The sequence below is a fragment of the Engystomops pustulosus genome, chromosome 3 (genome assembly GCF_040894005.1).
Source record: "Engystomops pustulosus chromosome 3, aEngPut4.maternal, whole genome shotgun sequence".
Classification (NCBI taxonomy): Eukaryota; Metazoa; Chordata; class Amphibia; order Anura; family Leptodactylidae; genus Engystomops; species Engystomops pustulosus.
In genome coordinates this window covers 126085584-126102076 of record NC_092413.1, presented here as the reverse complement: position 1 = coordinate 126102076, position 16493 = coordinate 126085584, and the positions used below count along the sequence as shown (strand labels likewise).

The 16493-nt window shown below is 38.3% G+C and overlaps 1 protein-coding gene across 1 annotated transcript in view; it reads right to left on the bottom strand.

Annotated features, from left to right (window-relative positions):
- Positions 1-16493, bottom strand: part of ME1 (malic enzyme 1) — a 216632-nt gene that overhangs the window by 119956 nt on the left and 80183 nt on the right. Inside the window, exons 4-5 of the mRNA XM_072142033.1 lie at positions 8169-8244; positions 4370-4531 (exon numbers count right to left, since the gene is read on the bottom strand). Coding sequence (XP_071998134.1) covers positions 4370-4531; positions 8169-8244 — 238 coding nt within the window. The remainder of the gene's footprint in view (positions 1-4369; positions 4532-8168; positions 8245-16493) is intronic.

Below are 16493 nucleotides of genomic sequence, written 5' to 3'. Positions count from 1 at the left end.
TTTATTGGTAATTTGAAATACTATTTCCTTGATGGCTTTCATAGATTACAGATTACTAAATACACAGGATCAATATAGGGACATTTACAAGGCGCAAGACCCTAATAGGGTTATCCATATAATAAAATTTATCTCATGTGACCCACTGGTAGTAGGACTTGGCAGGGGTGTCGCTTGGACAAAAGATCCGGGGCCTGTCCCCCAGATCTTTTGTCCTGCGCCCCGAATGTCCCGGATCAGCAGGGCACTTATGCCGCTGCACGGCAGATTTCCTCATTCTGTGCTCTGTAGTGGTGAATGGAGCCGTTGGTTCTGTTCCCCACTACAGAAAGCAGGAGACGCGATCACACGGCGTGTTACAGTGAGCACACTTGTATGTCACTGTGCCATTGCTGCAAAATAAGATCTTCTGTGAGAATGTGAGAAGTGGTCACCCCTGAACCGCCCCAGCCAAGCAGTCCTAGCTTGGGTGTAGTATACATGTATGTGAAAGGCGCCTTTTAGTATTTTGTGGAGAGTGTTAGGGACAATGAGGAACATAAGATGTCTGTTTGAAGAACTTGTGGCTGAAGAGGGGACGTTGTGATGCATAATGGAGAAGATAGAGAACACAGCAATGGCAGTCACTGGATGGAACAAGTAGGGATTCCTCCTGTGGTTTTTGTAGCTGTATATGTTAGATACAGTAGTTATAGGCCCAACCATACATGGAGAGGTATGTACAGGAGTGGGTATTACTGAAACTTCAATACATGTGTGTTGGGGCCCGTGCCCCCGATCTTTTACAACCCTAGCAATGCCCCTGGGACTTGGGACTTCCTATGAGTCCTGCAGACTTCTGCCACAACCCTAGCAACGCCCCTGTGACCTGGGACTTCCTGTGAGTCCTGCAGGCTACTGGCGGATTGAGGGAGGCCATGCAGTAATTGCTGTGTGCAAGCCCCATCTATCATAACCACTCCTATTTTGGTAGTTGGAGTGGCATATGGGTGGTCCTAGAAGTTGTAACTGTAGCCCTCTACAATCTGTATTCAAGATTTTATTATTTATTTGTCCTTCATATGAAGTACTGGAAGGTTGAGGTAGTAAAATGTTATTATATTTCTGTCAGTTCCCTGAAGAACCTTATTTACTGTTATTTGCATACAATTCTTCTTTTGTTCTCAAATCCTTTTTCCATTACAAAACCTCTACTTTATTACCCACAGAAGTTGTGGTTTCTGTACGTTTTTGTAGACATACTCAATACTGGGAAAGCATGAGCAGCTTAGACATGTTGGAATAACAACAGACACATTGATGTCACTCTTAAGCAAGACACTGAATGGAAGCAGAACATTTCTGCATAAAACATATTAGGGCATGTATTAAACTTAATAGTTGAGCAAGCAAAAGGGATGTTAAATTATCTTTGATACACCTAGAAGATTTTAGACCATGCCAACCATGCCTCTTTCTAAAACATGGTGCTTTGTTTGTGGCTGTATAGCTCAAGGCTTATTGGCAGAAGTATTGGCATCCTCCAGGGTTATGAGCATTTCTACTAAACCGCATGACTGAGTTAAATATAGTGGAACGTGGCTGGCAAATAAATATATTTAGTCTCAGTAGGAATGAACCATAGACAAAAAGGTCAAACTAGTTGGGTATTGAGCTTATTCAATTCGATAAAAAAAATGAAAGGAATATTTTTATTCATGAAATGATGAGGGAATGGGATCAGTAGAAAAATGCATTGGTAGCATTTATAGGACCGTAGATAGTCAATCAAATCAAAACCAGTTTCATACATTACAACCTGCAGAGAACTAACAGTGGTAAAAACATGTTCTTAGCCCCTCTTCATGGACTTCGTCAGGCTCTGCAGTACATAATGAAGCAGGGTTGTTGAGGGTGAGGCCAAAGACACTTAGTCATTTTATATAGCATATAAGTCTAGTTAATTATTATAGTAAATCCTTACATACAGTAATAGAATTATTCCCACGGATGGTATCTGGCCAGTTCTCCTGAATCAATTGTTAAAATAACAACCTGTTCTAGGAAATAAATACAGTTTAAAGTAATGGCAAAGAACCCTCCATAACACTGATATGATACAGTCACTGCACAGGATGTTGGTGTTCTGTCAAAGCAGGAGAGGATAAATTAGGAGCCATGCTTCTCAGGGATCAGGAATCAGGATGGATCGGGTAAGTAACATCAATGTATAATGTATTAAGGGCAGATGATTGAGAAGAACTATAGAACAATGTAAGAAAACAGGGAACATTGAAGTAACAGTTATATAGAGGCACAGAGTTTTACAGTTATAAAGTAAGTTATCAATTACTTATAGTTATAGATTAAGGGAACTAATTAAAAGGAGCACAAGCAATAAAATTACATATATACATGCGGTCCCCTACTTAACAACACTCGACTTACATACGACCCCTAGTTACAAACAGACCTCTGGATATTGGTAATTTATTGTACTTTAGTCCTAGGCTACAATGATCAGCTGTAACAGTTATCACAGGTGTCTGTAATGAATCTTTAGTGTTAATCCTTATTCATATGACAACCCAAAATATTTAAAATCCAATTGTCACAGAGACCAAAAAAGTTCTGTCTGGGCTTACAATGATAAAATATATAGTTCTGACTTAGATACAAATTCAACTTAAGAACAAACCTATAGACCCTATCTTGTATGTAACCCGGGGACTGCCTGTACACTAAACTTATGGCAGTTGAAAAGGGGAATCATACACTAAACTATAAATGATGACTAATATTCATGTATGCAGCACTGTACACTAAAAGGAGGCAATGTACCTTATCATGTAGCAATAAACATGTGTGTTTCTATTGTGCAGATGTACAAAGGGGGCTGTTTGCTTATTTGGAGCCATAAGGGGAATATGAATAATAACTCCCTATTTTTGCCACCACACAACTTAGATGCCCTCGTTTTATAGATTGTAGAAAGGTATGATGAAAAGTTATTTACTGTATTTTTCGGGCTATAAGACGCACCACAGATTTAGGTTTCCAAAAAAAGTTGCATCATCCATACAGTTACACACACAGCCCTGCATCATCCATACAGTTACACACACAGCTCTGCATCATCCATACATTTAAGAACACAGTTCTGCATCATCCATAATTACACACACAGCTGAGCATCATCCATACAGATACACAAACAGCCCTGCAACATCCATACAGTTACACACACAGCTCTGCATCATCCATACAGATACACACACAGCTTTGCATCATTCATACAGATACACACACAGCTCTGCATCATTCATACAGATACACACACAGCTCAGCTATACACACAGAACCCCCACCCCACAAACACAGACTTCCCCCCTTCCCCTTCTTCTTACCCTGTCCCAGCCCAGAATGTCCCCACTCTCCCAGTATCAGGTCCTGTGGTAATGTAAGAAGCATGTGAGCAGTTACATGATGCTGACATCACTGCAGGTCCTGTAGGACAACCGGGAGAGAAAAGAGCAGTCCTCTCTGGGAGATCGGGGTCAGGAGGGTCTGGCAGTGCTGGATCCTCCTGACCTTCGGTCTATAAGACGCAGGCACTTTTTAGCAAGAATTTTTCTTGCTAAAAAGTGCATCTTATGGTCCAAAAAATACAGTAATTGTATACTCTATGTACATCTGGTATTTTAAATGGTTTCTATGAGAACCGCTTGGAAGTGACCAACCAAAATCAGTTTACACTTCAAACGCTTAAAAGGGTCAATGGCTAGCAGTTTTCAAAATGATTATTACTTAAAGGGGTTGTCTTGTTTTAGCAAATAAATATTATTATGCTAATTATTGATTGTATAATGAAAAGCTATACAATTTTCCAATATAATTTGTGTAACCTTTCCTTTTCCGGATCTCTTCTTGCCATCATTCCCTAGAAAACTTCAATGTTTATATCCAGTGAACAGAAAAATGTGCTAGGTCACACAGGTGCATGGCTCCTTATAACACACAGCTCTGATTACTCTGTGTGATACTAATGACCTTTGCACCTATGTCAGGTCACATCATCATTAACTGTGAGAAAAATAGATTTTGTACATTTTAGTTGCTGTTTGGAAGTATTTGAGCATCTCTTGAGGTATTAATTACTTTGTAGCACTTTTTTGTACACTTCCTAATTTTGTTGTTTGTGTCCTGATAGCTTCTCCATGCGCTGTGACTTGATGAAATGAAGTCTCAACGGATGCTTCTCAACGGATGTAAAAGCTTATAACTTGGTTTTTTAGCAATATGAGATTTAGTGTGGTGTATCATAGGAAAGGTCATGCATTGATTCTGGATATGCTGGCATTTAGGTTCATTTTTAACATGTGATGCTTACCTCATTGTCAGTTCCTACATCCAGCATAACAGGAAGACACTCTTGAGGCTTTACTCCTCCACAGGCTGTGTATAGTGCCAGTTTACCAACAGGAATGCCCATGCCATAACTGCCAAGGTCTCCAAGACCAAGGATTCTCTCTCCATCTGTTACCACAACAGCCTGTAAAAGCACAGAATGCAGACAATAGATGATGAACTTGTTTTTTGTCTTCACACCTACACATTTAATTTATTCACTTAGCAAACTGATGATAATGGTTATGGTTATGGTAGCATATGATATGTAGTACTTCACTGATTCTTTGGAGGAGAAATTCTTTTGTACATAGTGTCTCGGCAATTGGACAGTAAGAGACAGGCTTAACGTTACAGCTACATATGTACACTACTAGAGACACTTTTTTGCGTGTTGCTAGTTCCTTATTTGCATGTAGACATAGTTAAAGGACATTCCAATACAGCACAACAGTGTCGGCCTGGCCCACTAGAGTAACAGAAGATCCTCCGGTGGGTCCTGGCTCAACCCAATACTGAACCCCAGAGGTTCTTTAGAAAACACCACAATTTGGAGGTTGCTAGAGTATATTTCCTGGGTGATAATGAAGAGTGGGCCCCCAAATTCATTTTCTCTGGTGGGCCTAAGAAAACCCAGTCCGACACTGCACCACAATACAGGTTAACATAACCACATTACATTACAGAAAGGAAACAATCACAGTATGAAATATGCTAGTGACTGTAACAAATAGATGGGTGCCAGTGTTGCGCTACCGATGATAGTGGTGAAAATGTGGTGTGTTGCTGTTGGTTTTTCAGAAGAGACACTGCAGGAAGGTCCAGTTTTGCCAAATAGGGGCGCTTAAGCTGCTGAGACTGGAGACTCCAGTCATGCAACATGGAGCTCCTGCTGCCGATGATCTGCTTGGTGTTGAAGGGGGTGACAAGGTGAGAGTGCAAAGTTGGTGATGCAAGACTGGGGGCGGAGCCGATGCACAGGCAACCACTGGCGCCATCTTGACAGTGCATTCCCCTAAGGCCTCTTGCAAACAAACGTTATGGGGACATATATATAAATGCCTATGGCGCCGGCCTCTCCACCCGAAAGTATGCTATGCCCAGGTCCTAGCTCAGGCATAGCACATGTTTGTGTGCATGTAGGCTAAGTTCAATAGAATGCATCTTAATGTCATTACATCCTTCCTTAGTCATGTACAGGGCAATTCCAAGTATAAAATGAATACCATTTGTTCCTAACAAATTGCTGCAAATAATTTAAACCCATTAAGAACACAGTCACTTTGGCCTTAAAGGGGTATTCCAGGAATATGAACGTCTGATACAAAACCCCATGCTATAAATAAACAAAACTACAACAAAAGTCAATGGCCCACATTTATTAAAGTGTTTGCACCAGGTTTCTGCCTGAGTTTGCACTACAAAAAAAACTTGCAAACTGCTTGCAAATGTATTAATAAAGTGTCTGTGCCAGTTTTGTGTGACGGCTGCACAGTTTCCAAAAAGACAGAAAAAATGTGCACTTTATCCCCTTCCCGACACATGCCGTCCGGGTGCATGGAGAGGGCTCGCGGGCCGAGCCCTCTCCATAGCCGGTAAGTCTTTGCTGCATATTGCAGCAAAGGCTTACCGGTAACACCCGCGATCAGTGCTAGCACCGATCGCGGGTGCTTTCACTACGATCGCCGCCGGCAATGCTGCCGGAGGCTTCAGAAAGATGGCGCCGCATGGGCGCCGCCATCTTGCCGCGGATCATCGCTCCCCGATGACGTCAGGGGGAGCGGTGATCCGTTGCCATGACAGCTTCGGGCCTCACGGCTGTCTCGTTTTAACCCATTCATTACAATGTGCAATCAGCACATTGTAATGAATGAGGAGTAAAATCCCCATATACTGCCATATTGCAGTATGGCAGTATATGGTAGGATCGATCAGACAACCTAGGGTTAAAGTACCCTAGGGAGTCTGAAAAATAGTAAAAGTAAAAAAAAAGTAAAAAAAAAAAAAATTATAATAAAAAAACCTAAAAATTCAAATCACCCCCCTTTCCCTAGAACTGATATTAATATTAATAAACAGTAAAAATCATAAACACATTAGGCATCGCCGCGTCCGAAAATGTCCGATCTATCAAAATATTATAACGGTTTTTCGCTGCGTTTAACCCCGTAACGGAAAATAGCGCCCAAAGTTTTTTTTTGCCATTTTGGAAAATATAAAAAATTAATAAAAAGTGATCAAAAGGTTGCACAGTCCTAAAAATTATAGCAATGAAAATGCCATCAAAAGTCGCAAAAAATGACACCACCCACAGCTCTGTACACCAAAGTATGAAAAAGTTATTGCCGCCAGAAGACGGCAAAATCAAAAAAAAAATTTTTGTACAGGAGGTTTTAATTTTTTTAAATGTATGAAAACATTATAAAACCTAAACAAATTTGGTATCCACATAATCGTAGCAACCCAAAGAATAAAGTAGACATGTCATTTGGGGCACACAGTGAAAGCTGTAAAATCCAAGCCCACAAGAAAACGTCGCAAATGTGTTTTTTCACCATTTTCACTGCATTTGGAATTTTTTTCCTGCTTCCCAGTACGCACCATGGAATATTAAATACCGTCACTACGAAGTGCAATTTGTTACGCAGAAAATAAGCCATAACACAGCTCTTTATGTGGAAAAATAAAAAAGTTATAGATTTTTGAAGTGGGGAGTGAAAAATGGAAGTGAAAAAACTAAAAAAGGCCAAGTCGTTAAGGGGTTAAGAGGCGTGTTAGTGCATAGTGGGACCGTACACACTCCACAGGCAAACTGCATGTATGGGCTCCACAGGATACTACAACTCCCATGATCCCTCAGTTCTCAGCAACAGCTTCTCCCTCATATGAACTGCTCCCAGTGATGATCTAACATGTGTAAGTGAATGTCATCATTGCAAATTGCCCCACTAAGATGATGTCTAACTGTCCATACAGGATGCACTGCAAGCAATCGACTGCAGTCAAACATAGTAATGATCACGTAACCTGCCCATGCTGGTGCAGGACATGTGATGTGGACATCTTCTGTCCTGTTTCTCAACCAACAGGACAAAATCAATGGACTGATTAAAGGGTCAGTAGAATTTTATTTCTTCATTACATTTTATGTCCACAACATTTTTCTGCTAATGGGAGCAACATTTTAAACAGCAACTAATTACAAATTAGCTTATATGTTAATGACCCATTTGAATATGAATCATGATTAAACCTGGAATACCCCTTTCAAGAACTTAAACTTCCTTTGGTGTTCTAAAAGGTGTAATGTTTTCCTAAGTCTATTGAGGAAAATGGTTAAGGGCTTTCTTTTTTTAAGACAAGTGTGCCATACAGCAGAAATAACAGTTTCATCATTATTATTCAGCAATAACTTATTTATATAATAGCACATGATGGGCGGCACTCTAAAAAATAATCGGGCTTGGTGGAGGGTGTAGTCTCCCCTATGTAGATGTCGAAATACTTGCTGTTTTAAATATCCAATAAAAGGAGATAATTGAAAGGAAATTTAAATTTTAGCTATTGCTGTTAAAACTCAAGCTCTGGTATAATGATAAGCATATTTACACACTGCCCTTCAGTGTATGCATAGTAACTAAATGCCACTGTGCACCACTATATAGATAAAACCAAGCATATAATGTGGGATAAAGACTTACTATTACTACAATGTCCCTACATGACCTATCTCATGTGGTAAGAATCTCTGACCACTCGCAGTTAAATAAAGAATACATTACCTTAATCACATTCTCAGGCCATGATTTCATTACTGTGGATATATGACCACGGTCATGAATGGTAATGAAGAGTCCTCTGCAGAGAAAAACACATATAAATATTATGTACCTAAAGTATATATCTGACAAGTATGAGTCTGATGAACGCATTAACTGGTGAGATCACATATTTGAAAATAGATGTCATCTGATCCTAAAGGTATCACATGACTTAACCATGCAAATGAAACTCTGAACAATGTAGCCCTATGAGGAATTTTTCAAGAGATTATTCTTCGGATAGAAGTGACAGAAAATTGGAGCAATAAAAATGCAGTTAGTGAAAACATGATACTCTTTTTCCCATTTTAAAATCAAGTAATTGAGATTCAGATATATTTATTATACAGATGTATGAAATTCCTTGCCATCATTTACATCAGCAAGTATTATGCCACTTAGGAAGTAGGCACAGTGCCCTGTCATAGCAGCTTGTGTCTGCTGATAGCCTGCAGAAAACCTATGGGGAATATGATATACAGTTTTTATTACTTGTCAGGATTTTTGCATTACGCATGAACAAACAGAAGTTTATCAAGTCAGAACTTCAGTTCTATTTCCCTATCACTGCAACTTTCACCTTACTGAATGTCTTTCACATTCTAAATGTGTGCTTTGTATGCTGTACTTCTATGTATACTTCGCAGTTCAGTCTCTTTTTTAACTGGAACTAATTATTTTTAATTTTTTTGAATGGCTCTTTTTCTGTGCTATACTATAAATCTCATAATGCCTCAGCATTATCCCTAAAGAATATCAGTGACTATAAGGGAGAAAAGCTTCAAATTCATCTTTTTTAACTGTAGAACACAAGGAATCTAATCATTATACAGGATGTAAGATTGTGACTTTTTTAGAGAATATAAAGTCAAGTAATTACCAGACTGTAACAATGAGATCACATAGCCCAGTCAAAGAAAGAAGGAAATACTGTAGTTAAAGGGAACCTGACTTCAGAAAGGTCATTTTTACATGATGACAAGTTCCAAAAGACTATGGCATGTTGATTTAAAAAGTGCCTTTTTCATGCATCTGAATAATTCCACTGCTTATTTCTTTAACATTACCTGGCTCCCTGTCAGCAGTGTGTGGTGAGTCCCAGTGGGGAACCAGTTCAAACAGCAAGAGTTGATTTCTCCACAATATCTTCTCCCCTCCCTCCTCCTCACTCATAGCACTCCTTTAGCCTCACCCCCGCTCCCTTCCCCTGCTCAGCTTGCCACCGCAAGCAATTCTCATTTGAACTGTCCCACCACACACTTCTAGCAGGGTGCCAGGTAATGTGAAAGAAACAATTAAAAAGAAGCAGAAGCAAAACAAAGCTATTCTTTAAATCAACATACCAGAGGCTATTGGAACCCATCATCATGTAAAAATTACCTTCCTGATTATAGGTTCGCTTTAAATATAGTAATGCTGGAGGAATGTTATAAATTAAAGTACATAATATGAAATAAAAGATATTTATATGCAAGCTTTATCAATTTAATAGGAAAATAAACATTTTCTTCCCCATAAATATATGGTTGGATCAGTGCTATTTCAACAACAAATGACCATGTGAGTCAGACAAATTCTCATCACTGAGTTACGTGATTTGATGATTCTGAGATTGTTTTGTTGATAGAAATTTAAAAAACTTACTGGAGGTGAAAAGGCAGCAAATGTTTATTAGAAAAGTAAATGATATCTACAGCAAGGAGATGGAAAATGACATGTTTGTCATACTGTATTAGTAAGTGACAATACCATGCTTGGGAACAGACTAAACTTTTCATGTGAACAGTGGTTCAAATACTTCTCACAACCTTGTACTTTTTCCTCATCAAGTAAATCCTGTAAATGTGTAGGATGGTGGTAACATACTTACAGGCTGGACTTGCCAGTAATAACAGATTTCACAAACACTCACAAAGACAAATGAAGTATCTAACTGAAATAGCTCAGTCTCTTATAAAGATTTAAGATATATTAGTCCTAAAACAGCTTGGAATGAGGAAATCACTTTGTTCTAAACACAAATAAAGTTAAGTTATACTCATAGTGAGTACAGAAAGTATTCAGACCCATTTACATTGTTCACTCTTTGTTTCACTGCAGCCAATTGGTAAGATCAAAAAAAATATTTTTGCTCATTAATATACACTCTGCACCACCTCTTGACAATTTTTTTTAACATGAAAAACTGAAATATCACATGATCCTAATTATTCAGACCCTTTGTTGTAACACTCATATTTAACTCACATGCTGTCCATTTCCTTGTGATCCTCCTTAAGATGGTTCTACTCCTTTATTGGAGTCCAGCTCTGTAAGTTTGTAATCAAACTTATTTATTAGAAAGCCCCACACCTGTCTATATAAGACTTCACAAGTCACAGTACATGTCAGAGCACATGAGAATCAGGAGGACTAAGGAACTGCCCAAAGAGCTCAGAGACAGAATAGTGGCAAGGCACAGATTTGGCCAACACTACAAAGAAATTTCTGCAGCACTTAAGATTCCTAAGAGCATGGTGGCCTTAAATGGAATAAGTTTGGGACAACCACAATTCATCCTTGACCTGGCCATTCAGCCAATCGAGGGAGAAGATCTTTGGTGAGAGAGGTAAAGAAGAACCCCAAGATCACTGTGACTGAGCTCCAGACATGCGGTAGATGCAGGAGGGAGATGGGAGAAAGTTCACAAAGTCAACTATCATTGCAGCCTTCCACCAGTCGGGAGTTTATTGTGTGCTGATGGAAGCCTCTCCTCAGTGCAAGACATATGAAAGCCTGCAAACAGTTTGCCACTAAAAAATATTAAAGGACTCACAGACTATGAGAAATAAGGTTATCTGGTCTAAGCTATATGTGTGGAGAAAACCAGGCAGTGCTCATCTATGCCAAATACAATCCCAACAGTTAAACATGGTGGTGGCAGCATCATGCTATGTGGTGCTTTTGAGCTGCAGGGACAGGAGGACTTGTTTCAATTGACGGAAAGATGAACAGGCCAAGTACAGATGTCCTGAATGAAAACCTCAACCAAAGTGGTCTGGACCTCAGACTGGTCCGAAGGTTCACCTTCCAACAAGACAATGGGGGAGATTTATCATTGGTTTTGCTGAGCTTCTTTAAAAAGTCACTTAAAGGGTTTTTGTGACTTTTCATTGCTCAAAAGTTGCACAGGACTATTCCCGTCAGTTCACTATACTGGTGTAAACATAGAACTACTGCTAGTGCGATCTATTATTTTGCTTCTCCAACCATGGTCCACATTAGCCATTGATTAACAGGCAGGCCCTTTCATTTTCAATATCCAGAACTAGTTGTTAGATATAACAAATATTCTAAAAAGTTCTACAGTGATACTTAATTTCATAATTAAAGTTAAAATAATCTTTATATAGAACATAAATGGAACCAGCTATAAGGCAATAAGCTGGAGTCAGGAAGGGAATTTTCATATATAAATCATATAGACAGGTTGGCTGTTGAATTTCAGCCCAAACACTATCTTTATTTTTAATGATACCTTTGAAAAGCGAGTTTTAATTCAATATAAACACAAACTTAAAAGAGAATTTTATTAATGATTTTGAAGATTGTGCTTCAACTAACGCCATTCATTGGAGGATGAATAACGTTCAGTTGGGCCACACTAATTTCTGTGTGTACATTGATGAGGATGTGGATAATTGGCGGCCAATTTTAAGTTTAGAAAAACAGCCTTGGTATTAGCTCAGTCCCACGGGGCAAAATGAAAATACTGAAGAAATTAGCTCAAGCAGTCCAATAGTTTATAAGATACTTCCAAATTGGTTTGGAAATATACTAGCAAAAAAGTAAATTAATACTTTTGACCAAATGCATGTTTTAGGACATTTATCTGAAATAGAAGGCAAGAAATTTAGGTATATTTTAAAGCTTTGGATGCTAAATTAAATTTATGGATGCTACCTCAAATTTTAAAATTACCCAAGAGGTTAATGACCTTGGGCTTAAAAGTGCAAAAAGCTTAGTTAGGGTGGTGGTTTTCTTTCTGCCTAAGTCCTTCATAGTGTGACTCCCTCAGCTGCTACAGCAGAGGTTTTCAATTGGTGGCTCTCTTCTTGTAATTGCAAAATTACAACTCCATATTCCTTAACAATCTTCAATATTCAGGGTATGCTGAGAGATTTTGTTGTGCAACAGCCAAGGCCAGCTCCAACACTGGGCATACCCGGACAAGTCCCGGGCCCAGAGCTGCTGGGGGCTCACATAAGGCTGTACATAAGAAATCCATGGGATGAGTGGGCCTGTATCTAATGAATCCATAGGGGGTGAGCAGAGCTTTATAAAAAATAACCATGACTGCCTGTTTGGTATGATAAGCTAGCAAATATTTTAGTTTCTTAACTTTTAATGCCGGTACAGGAGTTCATTGCAAAGGGACCTACTGAGGCTTTGTTGCCCAGGGGCAGACTGAAACCTAGAGCCGACCCTGGAAACACCTGTAGACTTCCATCCAACAAGCTCCAGCACTGCTGGTTTCACCATACTCAAAAGAGTGGGTAGTTTGTGACCCCACTCCATGCAGGTGGTGAGGTTTTCAGGTGATGTAAGGGCAAAGCAGACAATATACCTAAGATATTTACATCATAGGAGCCCAGGTTTAGAAAAGGAGAAAGACAATACCCAAGCAAAAGTAGCTTGTGTTTAGTTGTGTGAAGTAAAAAAAATAATCCAATTCAATATTAAATCAAATGCACCAAATTATTTAGAATATATCTTTATGATACCATGCAAATTTTACATCTTGCGGCTCATGAGATGTTCAGAACTGTACTGATACACTGTTAACAGTTTATATTAATAGAAATTAAAGAAACACATGAGAGTGATTTAATACTTAAAACATTTAGTTTACAGTATGCTCTTTTCTGCCATATTCTGCCAAAAATGTGTCCTCCCACCAAGCTGGCAAGGCATTGACATACTTGATAACAAATTAATAAATACACAGTGCTTGATACTGTATGTTATAATTACACAGAACATAAAGTTGATTACTAATCAAAATCAGATATTACAAAATATGGATGGTAAAAGACCCAATTAAAAATCTTGCCTTATTTCATGTGTTGAATGTATACATTGTTAGTGAGCCTGTAAGGGGAAAAAAACTTGCAAAAATTACAATATTTTCACATCCAACCTCACAAAACACAATAAAAAAGCGATCAAAAAGTAACATTTACTCTGACATGATACCAATAAAAAGGAAAATTCATCCAGCAAAGATCAAGCTCTAAAACATCTCTAAACAAACAAATAAAAGTTTTATTAGAACATGGCAATGCAAACAAGCGAATTTCTCACCAAATGAGTTCTTTATTCTGCAAAACAAGTCAACCATAAAAAGCTATATAAATAGGATATTTCCATTATCGTGGTGACCCATGGAATAAAGATAACATATTATTTTATAAACCAGTATTAATGATTTTCTTATCCCCACCAAGAAAGAGTTAAAGGAAACCTATCATTGCTCGCATGATGAAATGCGAGCAGACCACCCGGTAAGCTATTTAATTCTGATGCCGGCACATACTTTAGTTAGGCACGGCGATCTTTAGTTTAGCTAAGAAAACGATTATCTTACATATGTAAATAGCCCTCCCATGCTACCCCTACGTTATCTTCGGAATGTCGATGGCTTCCGATCTTTAAATATTCCCGCCTCCTTCATTGTACCCGTCTTCCTTCAGGTGTCGAGAGCCGTGATGTTACTACATAACTAGAATGCTATTACATATAAGAAATTCCCTTAGTCTGGTTGTCTCGTTAATTAGGACTAATACTGAAACATATCTATATCTTGGAATAATGAAGACATCAAACTTTCATAAATTTATTGCCATCAATATTAAGTTTTAGATGGATACCATGATATGCATTAAAGGGGTATTCTCCAAAAAAATTACTTATCAGCAAATTACTGTTATTTTTGCATGATGAAAAATTATCCATTTTTCTAATATACTTTCTGTATCAATTCCTGTCACTCTATGTCCAGTGGACAGAAATCTGAAAGCTCGGTAGTATCATAGAGAGGAATCAGAGCTGTAGGTTATAAGGAGCCGTGCACCTGTGTGACCATGGTCAGATTTTTGTCCACAGGAAGTAAACATAGAATTTTTATAGAATGACAAAAAGCAGAGATCCAGAAAACAGTGAAGAATTCATTCAGAAAGTAAATTAGGAAATTGTGTAACTTTTCACTTTACAAACAATAACATTAATGTACTGAAATGGGATTACTCCTTTAAATGAAACAATCTACATCAGTAAAGGCTTTCTGGACACCTCAAAATCCATGATTTCCGTTTTCTCACCAATGGTATAAAAAAGGCATTTGTTCACTCCCAAACTAGATATTGAAAAAAAGGGAGAACGTATTGCTCATCTAAGAATATCTACAATATTTCCAATTATACGATGAGAACACCAAGCATGAAGATGGAAGGCGGACGTGTGTGTTAACCAATAGATTGTGAGTAAAACTTACACATAGAGAGTAATGCTATATGTTGAATACAGCACAAAGAATTATAGAGACAGGAGAATACTATAGAAGTTGGAGTAAAGACATTGGAGCTCATTTACTAAGCTCTGTGCGCCAGTTTTCTGTCTGACTTTGCACGTTCTTTTGAGTGGAAACTGCAGAGGTATTTGAGAAGGGTCCGCGCCACATATGTGTCGCTTGCGAACACAGGGCGTGAAGGTCACGTTCCAGGGCTCAGTCGGACCATGTGCCAGTTTTAACATGGAAAGTCCAAAATGTGTTGTACGCCCTATGTTAAACGTAACCCCCCCCCCACACACAAAAAAAAGGTCAGGGCAGTGAAGAGAGCGCCAGATTCATGAAGAACCTGTGCCACAAATCCTGAATCTGGCGCACCCTGCACACTACACAGGCAAACAGCACATAGTGCAGTTTGCACTGTTCTTGGTAAATGTGCCCCATTGTATATATTTACAGCGAATACAAGATATTTCGCCACCAACAAGGAGTCTCGTTTATCTCATATACATCGGAGATCAATCATCATCATGCACTGGCCCAATTGTTGTATTTTATGATCTTTGAATAAGATATTCTTTTTTTGATATACTTTTATTAGGGTTAATGGATATTAGATATTAAATACTCTACGATTTTATTTTCTATTATGTGTTGTTTTGGATGTTGAGGTAATACTGAGGTTGGTGCTGTGGACTATTTGTTTTTCTTCCTTTTTGCTACCTTAGTATTTACCCAAGATGGTCTATGAACACAATCACAAATTATATTGCTCGTATTACCTATTAAGTGACTTCAACGTTGTTTTTTAATGTTACCTATTGCTGTACAGCCGGAAGTAGACAAAAACTAACTTTAAATCCAAATAATATAAAAATAGTAAGTATAATGACAAAAACAGACTATGGTAAAATGTATTTCACTGAAATCCAGGATGACTCTTTTAGAACTAATAATTTTGCAAGACTTTACCAGTGGTATATAGGGAGTAAATTTCATAGATTAGCTTAATCACTTCTGCACAGTTTGTTTTTTTCACATCATTCTAAGTGGCTTATCATACATATACAGAATTTTTACTATTTATTTTTTAAAGCTAAATTAGAGTTGTTTTTGCCAACAAGTTATCCTTAGGATAGACCATTAAATGGGCATTCACATTCAGTTTCATTAATCTGCCATATATAAACATTTCTTCAAGCAACTATCCTGTGGTACTGAATGCTGAAGCCAGGTGGTCAGGCAGGACTCAATCATGTATGTCTGGCCATTGCGGCCAGAGTGTGAGGTGGTCGTAACCGAGGAAGCCGTCTCGTTTCTAAGGGACCATATGACTACATTTATGAGAAATTTTAATAACATCCAATTGAAGAAATGTTTATATATGGCAGATTAATGAAACTGAATGTGAATGCCCAGATGAGAATACCCCTTTAAGGTGTTGTTCTATTTCCCTTTAGGCATTTTAGGCATAAGTGGACATTGCATTTGGGACACATATAATATACTGTATTAATCAAAAAGAGTTATATTATGTTGTCATGTGATCTCCAGAATTACTGTACTATACTGTTGCTCTTAAAGAAGACCTGTCATCAGAATTTTACCCCTCACACCAGTTATATTGGCTGGTAAAGGGTTAAAATCCTCCCCATATCAATTAATATCATCTGCCACAGAGGTACTGTACTGTACTTACAGCGTTTTTTCTGATATGCAAATGAGTATGAATCTGAATT